The following is a 14511-nucleotide window of genomic DNA, read 5'->3' on the forward strand; positions in this document are numbered from 1 at the left end:
GAATATTATCTTGGCCAGTGAATAGGAGAATTGGCACTCCACTGTAGCTCTATTCTGCATTTATTTGATTTAGTACACCTAAATTTAAGGAGGTATTTATCCATATATAAATTAGAAAGAGTTTGATGAAATAATAAATCCGTCTAAGAGTCTTTTTGTAATATTTAAAATTTTACCTTTTGTCTTTAATAATTTGTGTTGTACCCATAACCTGGAGTAGAAGAATGAAAAGGGAATATGTAAAAAGCAAATGAAACTTGCACAGCTTATTCTCACTCAAAATAGGCAATTTTATTTTGCATAGCCATAGAATAGAATTTTAATTTATGGTTGCTATTTCTCATTTCTGACACATAATCTGAAATAGGAATATTTATGATCTTGTGCTGTTTTTGTTTCATTTTTTAATGAACTTGTTTTAATGCCATGAATTGAGAGATTTTCCTAATTATTGTGGAAAATAACCTTTTCAGCAAATGTTTACTAAAAATACTGTAGCTGAAATCAATGACCAGGATAAGTTTTGAGTAGATTCTTAAATGATTAGGTATCTTGAGACTGTTTATATGATATTCAAATAAGATTTTTATGTTTTCATTTGTTGATCTGTTAAGATTTGTAAGATATACAAGGTAGAGTGTACTTGATATTTCTGTAAGGGAGACAATTTGTGAAATCTTTTGATTTATGACTGAAACAAATATGTAATTCATGGAAATTCAGAGAAAGTATACATTTTAGAATGTGTGTGCAGTTTTTCTAAAGTTAAGCTACTAAGGATCCCAGCCTTGTTTATTGGATAGGAGAGAATATCATTAGCTTATCAATTTTAGCTGTGATGAGAAAATGTTGAAGAAAAGTTCAGCAAACAAATTTGTTTTAAAGATTTATTTATTTACTTGAAAGAGAGAGAGGGGGATCTTCTGTTCTGTAGTTCACTCTCCAAATGACTGCAACAGCCAGAGCTGGGCCAGGACAAAGCCAGAAGCCAAGACACCATAGGATAATTAAAAAATTGCCAAGCTATCTTGATTCATGGAACCTTTAGTATCTTAATAATATTTTTACAGTGCTCTTAGTCCAAAAGAAATATCTAACAGTTCTGTTTATTAAGAAGTTAGATCCAAACTACTTATTATGATAATAATACACAGAAATTTAAAAATATTTTTATTTCATTCTTTTTTTTTTTTTTTTTTTTTTTTTTGACAGGCAGAGTGGACAGTGAGAGAGAGAGACAGAGAGAAAGGTCTTCCTTTGCCGTTGGTTCACCCTCCAATGGCCGCCGCGGCCGGCGTGCTGCAGCTGGCGCACCGCGCTGATCCGATGGCAGGAGCCAGGTACTTTTCCTGGTCTCCCATGGGGTGCAGGGCCCAAGCACCTGGGCCATCCTCCACTGCACTCCCTGGCCACAGCAGAGAGCTGGCCTGGAAGAGGGGCAACCGGGACAGAATCCGGCGCCCCAACCGGGACTAGAACCTGGTGTGCCGGTGCCGCTAGGCGGAGGATTAGCCTAGTGAGCCGCGACGCCGGCCTATTTCATTCTTAAATTTAATTTCAGTTATTGAAAGGTGGAATGTACATGTCTGTTGCACTGCTCTAATCCTCAGTCCTGGAAATCAGATTAGATACCTTTATGTTAGTTCTCCTCTACCTTAATTTTTGGTTTGTATTTTTCAAGATGAAGTCATTGGATGACCTTTAATGTTCAAACTGGGAAGTTCCTTGGGCAAAGAAGATCTTGAAGTATCTGACAGATATCACATTGCTTCTCGCAATAATCTTAAATATTCTTTTGAGTTTATTGTGCCATCTTAGAGTATGGCGCACAGATGGGGAACTAAAATTTAGTGTAAGTGGCCAGTTTGAACTTATAAGTGCTTTCATAACTGTTGATTATAAATAATGTGTTGAAGTATTTCTTGGCAAAAATGCGGGAGCACTAGAGTAGAAAAGAATGGGAACTGAAGGTCAGTTTCATGTTACCAAGTCCATAATTGTGGAGACTGACATGTTGAAATGTTGTAGGACAGGCAAGAAACTGACAGAATTTCTTTATTAAAATTTTGAGACAAAATTTGTTTTTCAGAGGGGCCAGCATTGTGGCATAGTGGGTAAAGCCCCTGCACCTACATAGGAGACCCAGATGAAGCACCTGGCTTCATTCTGGTGCAGCCTTGACCATTGTGGCCATCTGGGAAGTGAACCAGCGGATTCTCTCTCTGTAGCTCTTACTTCCAAATAAATAAATAAAATCTTAACAAGAAAACTTGTTTTTCAGTTTTTGCTCTAAAGTCTCAACTGATTGGCTACAGGCCTCTCTCATTATCTAGGGTAATCTTTACTTAAAATTCTCTCATTGCAGTTACAAAGCATATCTACAAAATACACAGCAACTTGCAGACTGACTAGTGTTTAGGCAATTGAGTACCTAACATTGCTGGGTTGACATGAAATTAACTATAATGCTAATCCTGTATTATATTCATTTATTTTTTTTTATAGTTTTTAAGAAAGCTTTTACTTAATGAATACAAACTTCATAGGTATAGCTTTAGGAATATAATGGTTATGTTGATTTATTTTGCCTTTATTTTGATGTTGATTATAAATGTTGTAGGAAATTATTCACTTGTTTTCCTTTGAAATTCTGCAGGTTGAGGTCACAACCTCACCTTTATTCTGAGCATAGCAGCAAATCAATCCAGGAAATTTTAGAACATTTATCAGTAATAATCTATAATTTAATAAATAAACTATAAGTACAAATTGACAGTTTTGAATAATGCATGAACTTTTTCAGTGTACCAGGAAGAGAATATTGATTGGTGTATAAATGAAGTTACCAAAATCACTCATTAGGGCTGTGCTGTGGTGTAGTGGGCTAAGTCTCTGCCTTTGGCACCGGAATCCTATATGGGCACCGGTTCAGGTCCCTGCTGTTCCACTTCTGATCCAGCTCTCTGCTATGGCGTGGGAAAGCAGTAGAAGATGGCCCAAATAATTGGGCCCCTGCACCCATGTGGGAGACTCAGAAGAACCTCCTGGCTCCTGCCTTCAGATCAACTTAGCTCCAACCATTATAGCCATCTGGGGAGTGAACCAGTGGATGGTTCTTTGTCTCTTCCCTCCCTCTGTAACTCTGCATCTCAAATAAGTAAATAAAATCTTTAAAAAAATCACTCATATTTTATATACAGCTTTTGAATAAATCTACTTACCTGTCAAGATTAATTGTAGGCCAGTGCCACGGCTTACTAGGGTAATCCTCTGCCTTGTGGCGCCGGCACACCGGGTTCTAGTCCCGGTCGGGGTGCCGGATTCTGTCCCGGTTGCCCCTCTTCCAGGCCAGCTCTCTGCTGTGGCCAGGGAGTGCAGTGGAGGATGGCCCAAGTGCTTGAGCCCTGCACCCCATGGGAGACCAGGATAAGTACCTGGCTCCTGGCTTTGGATCAGCGCAGCGCGCCAGCCGTGGCGGCCATTGGAGGGTGAACCAACGGCAAAGGAAGACCTTTCTCTCTGTCTCTCTCTCTCACTGTCCACTCTGCCTGTCAAAAAATAAAAAAAAAAAAAATTAAAAAAAAAAAGATTCATTGTAGTCAATTTCTGGTTTTGCTCAAATTAACTCTTATGAGCTGAAGACTTAGCCTAAATTCAGGTATGCTAGTTTTGTGGTTTGGTGGAATTGAACTTTAGCCATGACAGGAAATTTTGGCTTTTAACAGTACTTGTCATCAATAAATAGTATTTCAAATATTTTGAAACCCCTCATCTTTTTTAGATGGACCAGCTTTTGGGAAACATGATTGAAATGTGGGTGGATCGAATGGACAACATTACCCAGCCCGAAAGAAGGAAACTTTCAGCTTTGGCTTTGCTGTCTCTCCTGCCATCTGATAACAGGTAAGGAAACGTTTTCTTAGCTTGGTTTCTTTGAAGCATCAAGGTTAACATTGTTTTTGGCCATCAGTGTTGCTTTTTTGTGTATGAGTGGTAGTGTTAGCAGACACTGATATGGCAAGTGTTGGTCCAGATCTAGAAAGGCATAAATGGGAGATTTACTCTTTAGTTTTTGGGCTCCAGTTTAATTTGATTTATTATTCATTTCCTGTTTTTGTCTAGATTTCCATTTTATGATCACCAGATTTTAGTACACTTATTTTAGGCTCCTTTTATACAGGTATATTAAATATCTAATATTTAAAATCAATAACACTTCAAAATATAAAGTATGATAATTAAATAGTATTAATAAATGATATTCTTTTTTATTTTGACTTGTCTCTAAGGAAGTTTGCAAGGTAATTTTTTTCTCAATACATAGATGAACATATTATACTTGAAATTCTTGTTTCCTTAAACAAGTACAAAATGCTTTGATTTGGACATTTACAGAAGAATGCATTGTTGTTGTTATCCTTTGTGGAATTTGGCATTACAAGCTTTATTTTTTTTTAAATACCTTGGTTTTGTAACTTTGACAATTATTAGTTCTCATACATACTAACTGTAGATTTTTTGAAAGTGGTGAAAGGTATGTAAGTAACCAATAGAGAGAGCTTGTATAGTGCTTCTTCATCCTTACTATGTTTCATGGACAACCATACACAGACACAATGTGGGACGTTGCTTTTTTCTCTGGAGTGGTTTCTTGAGCCTGGTGTCCTTGTGCACATCTGGGGTCCCCATCTACTGCACGGCAGATTGACAGATTTCTTTGAGTTCCTCACGGACATTTTCAAAGCCCACTCCGTGAATGAGCTCCTAAATGTTGGTGGTATTTTCTTGGGTTGCTACCCGTTAGTGGTGTAACAGCCCTTCTTTTGCCTTCCTTCTTCTGTCAGAGCCATTCTGCCAGTCTATTTTGTTTTTTTCCTACTTTTGATTTTAAAAGCAGGCCTGAAGACTTGATACTGTGTGAGAAGAATACTGATAATATATTACATTTCTGTGTCTTGAGGAATTTGTAGAACATGTATGTCCTAGTGATAAATTAGTGAAGTCCAATTTGTTTTAGAAATCTGCTTTTCTGGCCGGCGCCGTGGCTCACTAGGCTAATCCTCCGCCTGTGGCGCCAACACACCGGGTTCTAGTCCCAGTCAGGGAGCCGGATTCTGTCCCGGTTGCCCCTCTTCCAGGCCAGCTCTCTGCTGTGGCCAGGGAGTGCAGTGGAAGATGGCCCAAGTGCTTGGGCCCTGCACCCCATGGGAGACCAGGAGAAGCACCTGGCTCCTGGCTTTGGATCAGCGTGATGCGCTGGCCGCGGCGGCCATTGGAGGGTGAACCAACGGCAAAGAAGACGTTTCTCTCTGTCTCTCTCTCTCTCACTGTCCACTCTGCCTGTCAAAAAAAAAAAAAAAAAGAAAGAAAGAAAGAAATCTGCTTTTCTTTATGAATTATTTATATCATTGGATAATTTAGATTAAGAACATAGGTTATTATTTTGTCCTAGCACTGTAGTAGTAAATAATAAATCCAATATGCCGTGCACTCTGCTACGTACATTCTGTTCATGTCTCATTTAATCCTCTAATAGTTCCATGATGTATAGGCAGGATTATCGCCTTCTTACAGAGCAAACAAGTGCTTAAAAATGCTAAATAACATTTTAAATGTCAGATATGTAGCAAGTGGCATGACATTTGAACCTAGGCAGCTAGCTCACTGCCAGTATTTTCTCTACTAACTACCAGGTTATTCTGCTTCCTAGGTGGACACACATCAACACATTTCCTTCCCATGAAACTGGGTGGTATTTTACTTACTTTTGGAAACCAGATTTAAACTATCATATTTTAATTCATTATGGGGTTTCTCTTATGGGAAAACAATGACTTGAGAATTTTTCAGACTTTTAATATCAAAATGTTAAAGAACCCAGTCCTTCGTAGAGGTCAGCACTCTGTAAACATTTGTTAGGTAAATTAGTGAGTAGGAAGAATATTGACGTTAATAAAGTGTATTAGAGTTTTGTTCTCGTACCGAGATTACTGAGAGAAAGCTTGCAGTGGCGTAGGTTCGGAAATACAGCAAGGTGTCTATTTGTATCAGAAGCATACTTTTTCATGAGAATACTGTTTGCTTTGATACCTAATTTTATGCAAGTATGTGGTTGTTCCAAAAATATTTTTGGCATATAAGTTAAGGAAATTTAATAGTTGAATTCCATTGGAAAAGCTAATTCTTAGACTGAGGCTTATTTCAGCCCACATAAATTGAGGGGTAGGACTTTATTAAGACTTAAAATTTCCTTAAAAATTAAAATTTGAAAGTTGAGAACTAATATCTTTGAGACAGGACAACTGTATTTTATTTTTGTTGTTAAAATGAAGAATTGGCAATTATTACAGGCATTAGTAGTGAGCTCATGTTATTAAAGAAACAAAGTCTTGAATAATGTAGGGGTAGAATTTTACAGAATAATGATTTAACTTTGTAATATCCTTAATAAGCTAGTGACTATCAAAACATTGAGTAATACAGAAAATATAACAACTTGAAGTAAAACTTTAATCACACTGAATCATAGTAGCAATTTGCCACATTGTCTTTGGCTTATAATTTAGTAGGATTTATAGTCATATGCTTTAGTGCAAAGGAATGTTGATATTCAGGTTAACAGTTTGATTGTTGCCCATTTGTAATCTTTCTTTTCCTTAACTACAGATTTTGTGCTATGCCATTTCCTTTTCCTAAAATAAGCCAGTCTAAAGAATAATATTGATGATTTTTAAAATCAGGCTAAAATGGGAAACATCATTTTTTCCCCTTTGATTTTAATGGATTTTAAAATGTGGAATTAAATCCACTCTTCTTAAACAGGGTTTTTCACCCATAGCATTAGTGATGTTTTGAGCAGATGATTATTTGTCGTGGGGCTGTTTTGTGCATTGTAGGATCTTTAGCAGCATCCCTGCCATCTACCCACTGCTCCCTTCCCGCTTCAAATCACAGCCATCAAAAATGCCATCAGACATTGCCAGGAGACATCCCTCAGGTCACATTGTCCACACTTTAGAATCACTAATCTGAAGAATGACCATTTGGGAAACCACCAAATTCTCTTTTCCATTAAACCATTACTTCTGGTTCAGAAATTTGGTGGACTATAGATTTTAGAACCCCACCCCGATCCAAGAGCCATCAATCGCTTGCTGTTGACTGAGCCTAGTTATTTAACTCCTCTGCACCTAAATTTCCTTGTTTTTAGGATGGGGGATTTAATTGTATTGTCCTAATGCAGTTGTTGTAAGCTTACCTGAGTTTCCTTATATAAAGTGAAACTGCATACTTGGGGTTAGCTGTTCTTATTTTACTCCTTTCTTTTGACCCATATAATGTAGTCATAATTCTGAAACCTTTGGTTTCTCTATGCCCATGTATTCATTTTTAATTCAGTACATTTTCAGATATGTTGAGTATCTGTATACTTCTTCATTAATTTAAAAACATCTTAACCACATATGTTCTAAGGAATCTTTTTTCACTAATTGTCCATTTCCTGACCTGACTTTCTAACCACTGTTTGCCCATGTGTTCTCTCCCACTGGTTTCTGGACAACAATGTTTACATTACTAGCATTAGGAGTGTATAAAGTTTGCTATTTTGTTCAGCATTTTCATTCATTCGTGAACATCTACTGTATTAAATTATTTTAATATTACAGTGTGAGATCATTCTAAATTTGCCAAAAGGTTTTCAAAATATAATATTTAAAAATTTATTTTTTCTGGGGCTGGTGCTATGGCGCAGCAGGTTAATGCCCTGGCCTGAAGCGCCGGCATCCCATATGGGCACTGGTTCTAGTCCTGGCTGCTCCTCTTCTGATCCAACTCTTTGCTATGACCTGGGAAAGTAGTAGAAGATGGCCCAAGTGCCTGGACCCCTGCACCCATGTGGGAGACCCGGAAGAAGCTCCTGGCCCCTGGCTTCCGGACGTTGTGGTCAATTAGGGAGTGAACCATCGCATGGAAGACCTCTCTCTCTTTGCCTCTCCTCTCTCTGGGTAACTTTAACTTTCAAATAAATAAATCTTTAAAAAAAATTTTTTTTTTCTCATTTGTTGAAAGGCAGAGGGAGAGAGAGATTCAGACAGATAGAGGTCTTCCATCTGTTGGTTCACTTCCCAAATGACGGGACTGGGCCATTCAGAAGCCAGGAGCCTAGAATTCAAGCTGGGTCTCCCACATGGGTGGAAGGCACCCAGGTACCCATCACCTCCTGTCACCTCCTGGAGTACACATTAGTAGGAAGCTGGAACCAGGAGTGGAGCTGCAACTCAGACATAGGCACAGCCTATAGCCATTCAGAATAGAAGTGTTAACATGTACCACCAGTGTTAACCAGATTCAAGTAGGGGATTAACACAGGCTGGGAGGTCCAGACTTCCCTGAGGAAATGAGGGAGAGTGGAAACTCTGGTGAAGCTGTGGAATGAAACTGCACTTTCCAAGAACACCCAAGGTCCTGCAGGGGGAGGGATCAGGGCACCCGCAGGAAACAGAGTAAGGCCTGGAGCAGGGGCACGTGGGAGCAGCAAGGCTGCAGGGCTAGACGGAGAGTCCGTCACAGACTTTCGGAAGCCAGGGCCAGGAGAGAGGCCTGTTTTGTGCTTAGAGAGGAATTATGCAATTGCTATTTTCCCTGTAACCAAGCTGTTAACAGATAAATTACTTCTTGTCATGGGGGGAAATTTAACAATCTGTTTTGCTGCTGCCCCGCTTGTTACATGCAGGCCCAACTCGCAGGGTCCACATGTTGTCGGCATGGGTGGGGTGTGGGGTCTGCGTGTTGTCGGCATGGGTGGGGCAAAGGTTCTGAGAAAAATTTCGGTGAACATGTTTGCTTTATTCATGAGCAAGCACACTTTTTTTTTTTTTTTAAGATTTATTTATTTGAAAATCAGAGTTATACAGAGAGAGAAGGACAGGTGTTCCATCCACTGGCTCACTCCCCAATTGGCCACAACAGCCAGAGCTGTGCCTATCTGAAGCCAGGAGCCTCCTCCGGGTCCCCCACGCTGGTGCAAGGGCCATCCTCCACTGCTTTCCCAGGCCACAGCAGAGAGCTGGATCAGAAGTGATGCAGCTGGGACTCGAACTGGAGCCCACATGGGATGCTGGCACTGCAGGTGGCTTCACCTGCTAAGCCACAGTGCTGGACCCATAAGAGATTTTATTTGAGAGGTAGAGTTACAGACAGTGAGAGGAAGAGACAGGTCTTCCTTTCTGTTGGTTTACTCCCCAAATGGCCACAATGGCCGGAGAGCTGTGCCGATCCAAAGCCAGGAGCTTCTTCCTGGTCTTTCATGTGGGTGCAGGGACCCAAGCACTTGGGCCATTTTCTGCTGCTTTCCCAGGCCACAGCAGAGAGCTGGATTGGAAGAGGAGCAGCCGGTACTAGAACTGGTGTCCATATGGGATGCCGGTGCCACAGGCGGAGGATTAACCTACTGTGCCACGGCGTCGGACCCAGCACACCTTTTAAAAGGTAATGCAGAGGCCGGTGCCGTAGCTCACTAGGCTAATCCTCCGCTTTGCGGCGCCGGCACACCGAGTTCTAGTCCCGGTCAGGGCGCTGGATTCTGTCCCGGTTGCCCCTCTTCCAGGCCAGCTCTCTGCTGTGGCCAGGGAGTGCAGTGGAGGATGGCCCAGTGCTTGGGCCCTGCACCCCGTGGGAGACCAGGAGAAGTACCTGGCTCCTGCCATCGGATCAGCACGGCGGCCATTGGAGGATGAACCAATGGCAAAGGAAGACCTTTCTCTCTGTCTCTCTCTCTCACTGTCCACTCTGCCTGTCAAAAAAAAAAAAAAAAAAAAAAAAGGTAATGCAGAAAGGGCAAAGGGCAGGCAGAAGGGGCTTAGCTAATTCAAGGCAACACTAATTCTATAGGATAGAGCCGATATTGGCGCCGCTATGCTTCCCCAGTCAGCTTGAATGTCACGTTTTAGCATACATATTTCCATACTGGAAAGCATAGCTTTCCAGGTGGGCCTGGGCTACACCATGGAGCAGTTTACCCGATTGACCGAAGGGCGGTGCTGGGGGAAACGTGCCTGGGGCTCCCGCCTCCTGCCAGCAATCAGGCTAACTGCATGGGCTAGGCAGGCAGTCTCAGGGGGTCACCCATGGTTACATATTAAACATGTCAGCGTTCAAGAGGATTCTGAAGGCAGTGAAACCACTGTGCCTCGCCTTGCTGCTGGTGTAGGGGTAAAGGGAAGCTTCCTCTTTGCCCTCTCCACGTTCACAGGAACAGACCACCAAAGGCAGATTAGTTGCAGAATAGACATTCCAATTTATTAACATGTAAGAAAGGGCAGCATCAACCAGTGTGATACTGATCAGCACAGCCATATACAGAGCTTACCCCTTTTTCTGTGGAGGAAGAGGAGGCTGAGGAATACAGACCGGTTTTAGGGGAGTAGTCAAAGATTATTAAGAAAACTCAGTGGGCTGAAAGAATACAGTGAGCTAAGACCAAGTATTTGGTCTGCAGAATGGACAATGATTTGTGACTGATTCTCTTTAGGATCTAAATAGTCAACAGTGGTGTCTGTTCAGGTGTGTTGACAGACTTTGCTCTCTTGTGATAGGAGTTTAGTTCATGGAAGCACAGATGAGGCAATAGACATAGTTGTTTGACAGCCAGGACTTCAGGCAGATACAGAAACTTTGCAGAAGACTCTCCCTGTGCTGGGAGTGGGCAGATGGGGGAGACGAGAGAAGGACACGGGAACCTTGATTGTGCTACTGCTTTTAAGAGCTTTTCATTTCCTTTGGATAAAATAGCTCAGCATGCCAAAAACACCATATTGTTTTCTGAGCCCCAGCAGTGGGTACATGTTATTTTACATTTGTCCAAACCTAAAGACAGTACAACACCTAGAGTGACCCCTGATGGAAACTGTGGACGCTGGGGGATATGTCAGTGTAGGTTCATCAGTACCGTAAAACTGTGCCTGTGTAGAGGCAGAGGATGTTTGGAAAGCTTCTCTACCTGTCATTTGATTTTATTGTGAATCTAAAAAAGTCATTAAACTTTTTTTAATGCTAAGATTCAGTTCTTTAATGTTTGATATAGTGTTTTCTTGTTTGCTGCCAATATTCATTCTTCACTTATTCGTTTTTTTTGTTAAGTAGATATTACCATTAATGTCTCAATAGGTAACTCCTGAATGTTTCTAAATGTAGATTTTATTATTATTCAGGTATGGGGTGGTCAACAGAACAGTAATTTGTTCCTTACAGTCCCAAGAGGAGGGGACACTCCACACTACCCCATTCCTCACTGCCACATGGGAAAGCAACAGGGTCAGTCAGGGGGTTGAAGGAGAAAGGTGGTAGTGGGGGAAGGTGATTGAGCAGGTTTATTTTTTTTAAGATTTATTTTATTTATTTGAAAGGCAGAGTTACAGAGAGAGAGGGAGAGGCAGAGAGAGAATCTTTCATCTAGTGGTTCACTCCCCAAATGGCCACGATGGCCAGGGCTGGACGAGGCCAAAACCAGGAGCTGGGAACTTCATCCTGGTCTCCCATGTGGGTGTAGGAGTCCAAGCACTTGGGCCATCTTTCGCTGCTTTCTCAGGTGCATTACAGGGAGCTAGATTGGAAATGGAGCAACCTGAACTCTAACCTGTGCCCATGTGGGGTGCCAGTGCTGCAGGTGGCAGCTTAACCCACTGTGCCACTACGCTAGCCCCATGAGCAGAGTGTTTATTGTGGTTTCAGTAGAAAGGACTGGGTGATCCCCAAGAAGACAGGCTTGGTATTGGATAGTTTGAATAATATCAGAGGTCTCTAGGGTACTGGGGGTGTCAGAAGTTGTCTGGTACCTGACTCTAGGGCAATTAGAGCTGAGAGTTGGCAGCCCAGTGGCCCAGAGTATAAGATAATGGTAGTGGTTGAGGGAGGGGTTTTAAATGGATTGATTTGCATGTGAAAGGTGTCCTTACAGAAGGGTCTCTAGGAATTGGCTAGCCTTGGAAGCTGTAGTCTCTCCAGGGCCAATAAGGTCACAATGTCAAAGCATCAGAATTCAGAAAATAAAAAGACATGATTATTAACTATCTTTGTTTTCTTGGCACAGGGTCCCTATCACGTAGTAAGTTTGTGAACATTTGAATTACTTTAATGCATAACCACACTGTAATAGCTAGCTATTTTTTCTTCTTTCCAAATACATTTTTGGTTTCTGTACTTGAAAGAATGTGTGTAACTAGCCTCTCACCTCCAGCACCCAGTATGTGGCCCTGCTGGGTCGTGTGGTGATTAAAGCTCCACAGATTTTCTCTGAATTCAGGATTGTAGCCCATGTGAATGGGGGAAGGAGGAGGTCGGAGGAAGGGCTGTTGAAGATCTTATGCCCTAGAGCTGCTCCAGCACCCTTGGTTTCTCATTTTTATATTTGAATATGGATGAGAAGAACAAAATGAGATGACTTTAAAAATGTTTATAAACAAATAGCCTAGTCTTCTTACATTTTGGTATAAATCTGTGAACTTCATAACTTTATAAAGCAAGATATAAAGCAAATACAAAGGGGAAATAAAGTACGTTTACTAATGGAAAACAAAATAATGTGTGTAACTAAAAAAATAAGCCAGTCCTGGTTGGAAGTATCGCATACTTTATGGTTACTCTTTAAGGTACCTTTTGGGGTAAATAGATAATTTTTCAGTTGTGCCACACTAGCACACTATAAAAAACATGCTTACATATAATAATGTAACTATGCTTAAGAGGGGAGTTTTTGTGTACAGTCTGATTCTTGTGATAGTGTTGCAAATAGAGTTCTTTTTTTTTTTTTTTTTTTTTTTTGACAGGCAGAGTGGACAGTGAGAGAGAGAGACAGAGAGAGAAAGGTCTTCCTTTTTGCCGTTGGTTCACCCTCCAATGGCCGCCGCTGCAGCCGGCGCACCGCGCTGATCCTGGCAGGAGCCAGGAGCCAGGTGCTTTTCCTGGTCTCCCATGGGGTGCAGGGCCCAAGCACCTGGGCCATCCTCCACTGCACTCCCTGGCCATAGCAGAGAGCTGGCCTGGAAGAGGGGCAACCGGGACAGAATCCGGCGCCCCAACCGGGACTCGAACCCGGTGTGCCGGCGCCGCAAGGTGGAGGATTAGCCTATTGAGCCACGGCGCCGGCTGCAAATAGAGTTCTTAGATTGGCCTAACATGAAGAGTTTTTAATTTGCTAAATTTATTTTGTATGTAAATTTTAGACACCTAACTTAATAATATTTCCAAAAACTTTAGGGAATAAAATTATGTGAATTTACTTTGTAAATGATATATTGTTTAAATTTGTTAGTGATTTCAGCATTAAATATATTTTTATAAATTTAGATATGTGTTATGGGATTTGGAATTGGCTTTTTGTTGAAAACACTTGGAAAGTCACTTAGTTTCTCAATATATTTATTCAAAATGAATAGTAAACAATTTATAGCATTCTATAGTACTATCATTAAATAAAATAATAACCCCAGAATATACAAATAAGCATTCAGTAAATGCTGAAAATCTTTGAGTCATTTACTGTTTCCATTATAATGATAATTAATTTTGGAATGAAAGCTCCGTGGTGAACACATGTGTTCACATTTATTATCTGTCTAAAAAAGTAGATGACTCAGTTTGAGACTAATTGTTCGTACACTTGATCTTAGCCAAAAAGCTGAGAAGTGATAGGATTGTTTCTAAAGAGTTTAATCAGAGTCTAAATTATGAATTACCTTTTCTCATGGAGTAGATTTGAATGATGGATAGTTTCAAACAGCAAATTTCTAAACACTGCAAATATTTGATTTTAGAAATAGGCTTGTTTCTCTTAGTAGATTAAGCTGGTATTGGAAGTTAAGTTACCAGCTGAGGTTGCTTTGTCCCTGTTGCCACTAAAAAGCTATACTCTGAGTTAGTGTCTGTTTCTGTATACCATCCGGACAAGAGAAGTCAGTCTGAAAGGACTGTGGGAAAACAATTTTTTCCTCTGGCATTTTGTTAAATTACTAACTATGTTTATTATTATTATTATTTTTTTTTGGTCTGTTTGGCAGTGAGAGAGTCAGTCTTCCATCTGCTGGTTCACTCCCCAGTTGTGTACCACAGCCAGGGTTGGACAAGGCTAAAGGAAGGAGCCAAGAGTTCCACCTGGTCTCCCACCTGGGTGGCAGGGGCCCAAGTATTGAGCCATCATCTGCTGCTTCCCAGGTACATTGGTAGGGAACTGGATTGGAAGTGGAACAGCCCGGACTGAACCAGCACTCAGATATGGACTGCCAGTGTCAGAAGCAGTGGCTTAACTCACTCGGCCACAATGCCTATGCCTGCTCCACTTCTTTGTAGTGGAGAAACGAGGATCAGCCTTGGCTGAGCTAGTATGGTATACCCTACAGTGTACTCAGTATAGAACCCAAGTAGCAGAAGGCACCCTTGTGAATCCTTTCCTCTTTTCATCAAATACTTAGTGGATGTTTGTAGCATGCTAGACAGCGGGATTTGAGAGTGAGCAAA

At 41.1% G+C, this 14511-nt stretch overlaps 1 protein-coding gene across 12 annotated transcripts in view; it reads left to right on the top strand.

Moving 5' to 3' along the window:
• The window catches only part of IPO11 (importin 11), a 217158-nt gene that overhangs the window by 145188 nt on the left and 57459 nt on the right, over positions 1-14511 (top strand). For all 12 annotated transcript variants that reach the window (XR_016220816.1, XR_016220815.1, XM_051853725.3 and 9 more), the window contains one exon: positions 3782-3903. Coding sequence is in view for 10 of the 12 variants with exons in the window: in XM_051853725.3 (XP_051709685.1) it covers positions 3782-3903 (122 nt within the window). In the remaining 2 variants the exon portion in view is untranslated. The remainder of the gene's footprint in view (positions 1-3781; positions 3904-14511) is intronic.

This window comes from Oryctolagus cuniculus, chromosome 14, assembly GCF_051225735.1.
Source record: "Oryctolagus cuniculus isolate XC-2025 breed Fujian yellow rabbit chromosome 14, ASM5122573v1, whole genome shotgun sequence".
Classification (NCBI taxonomy): Eukaryota; Metazoa; Chordata; class Mammalia; order Lagomorpha; family Leporidae; genus Oryctolagus; species Oryctolagus cuniculus.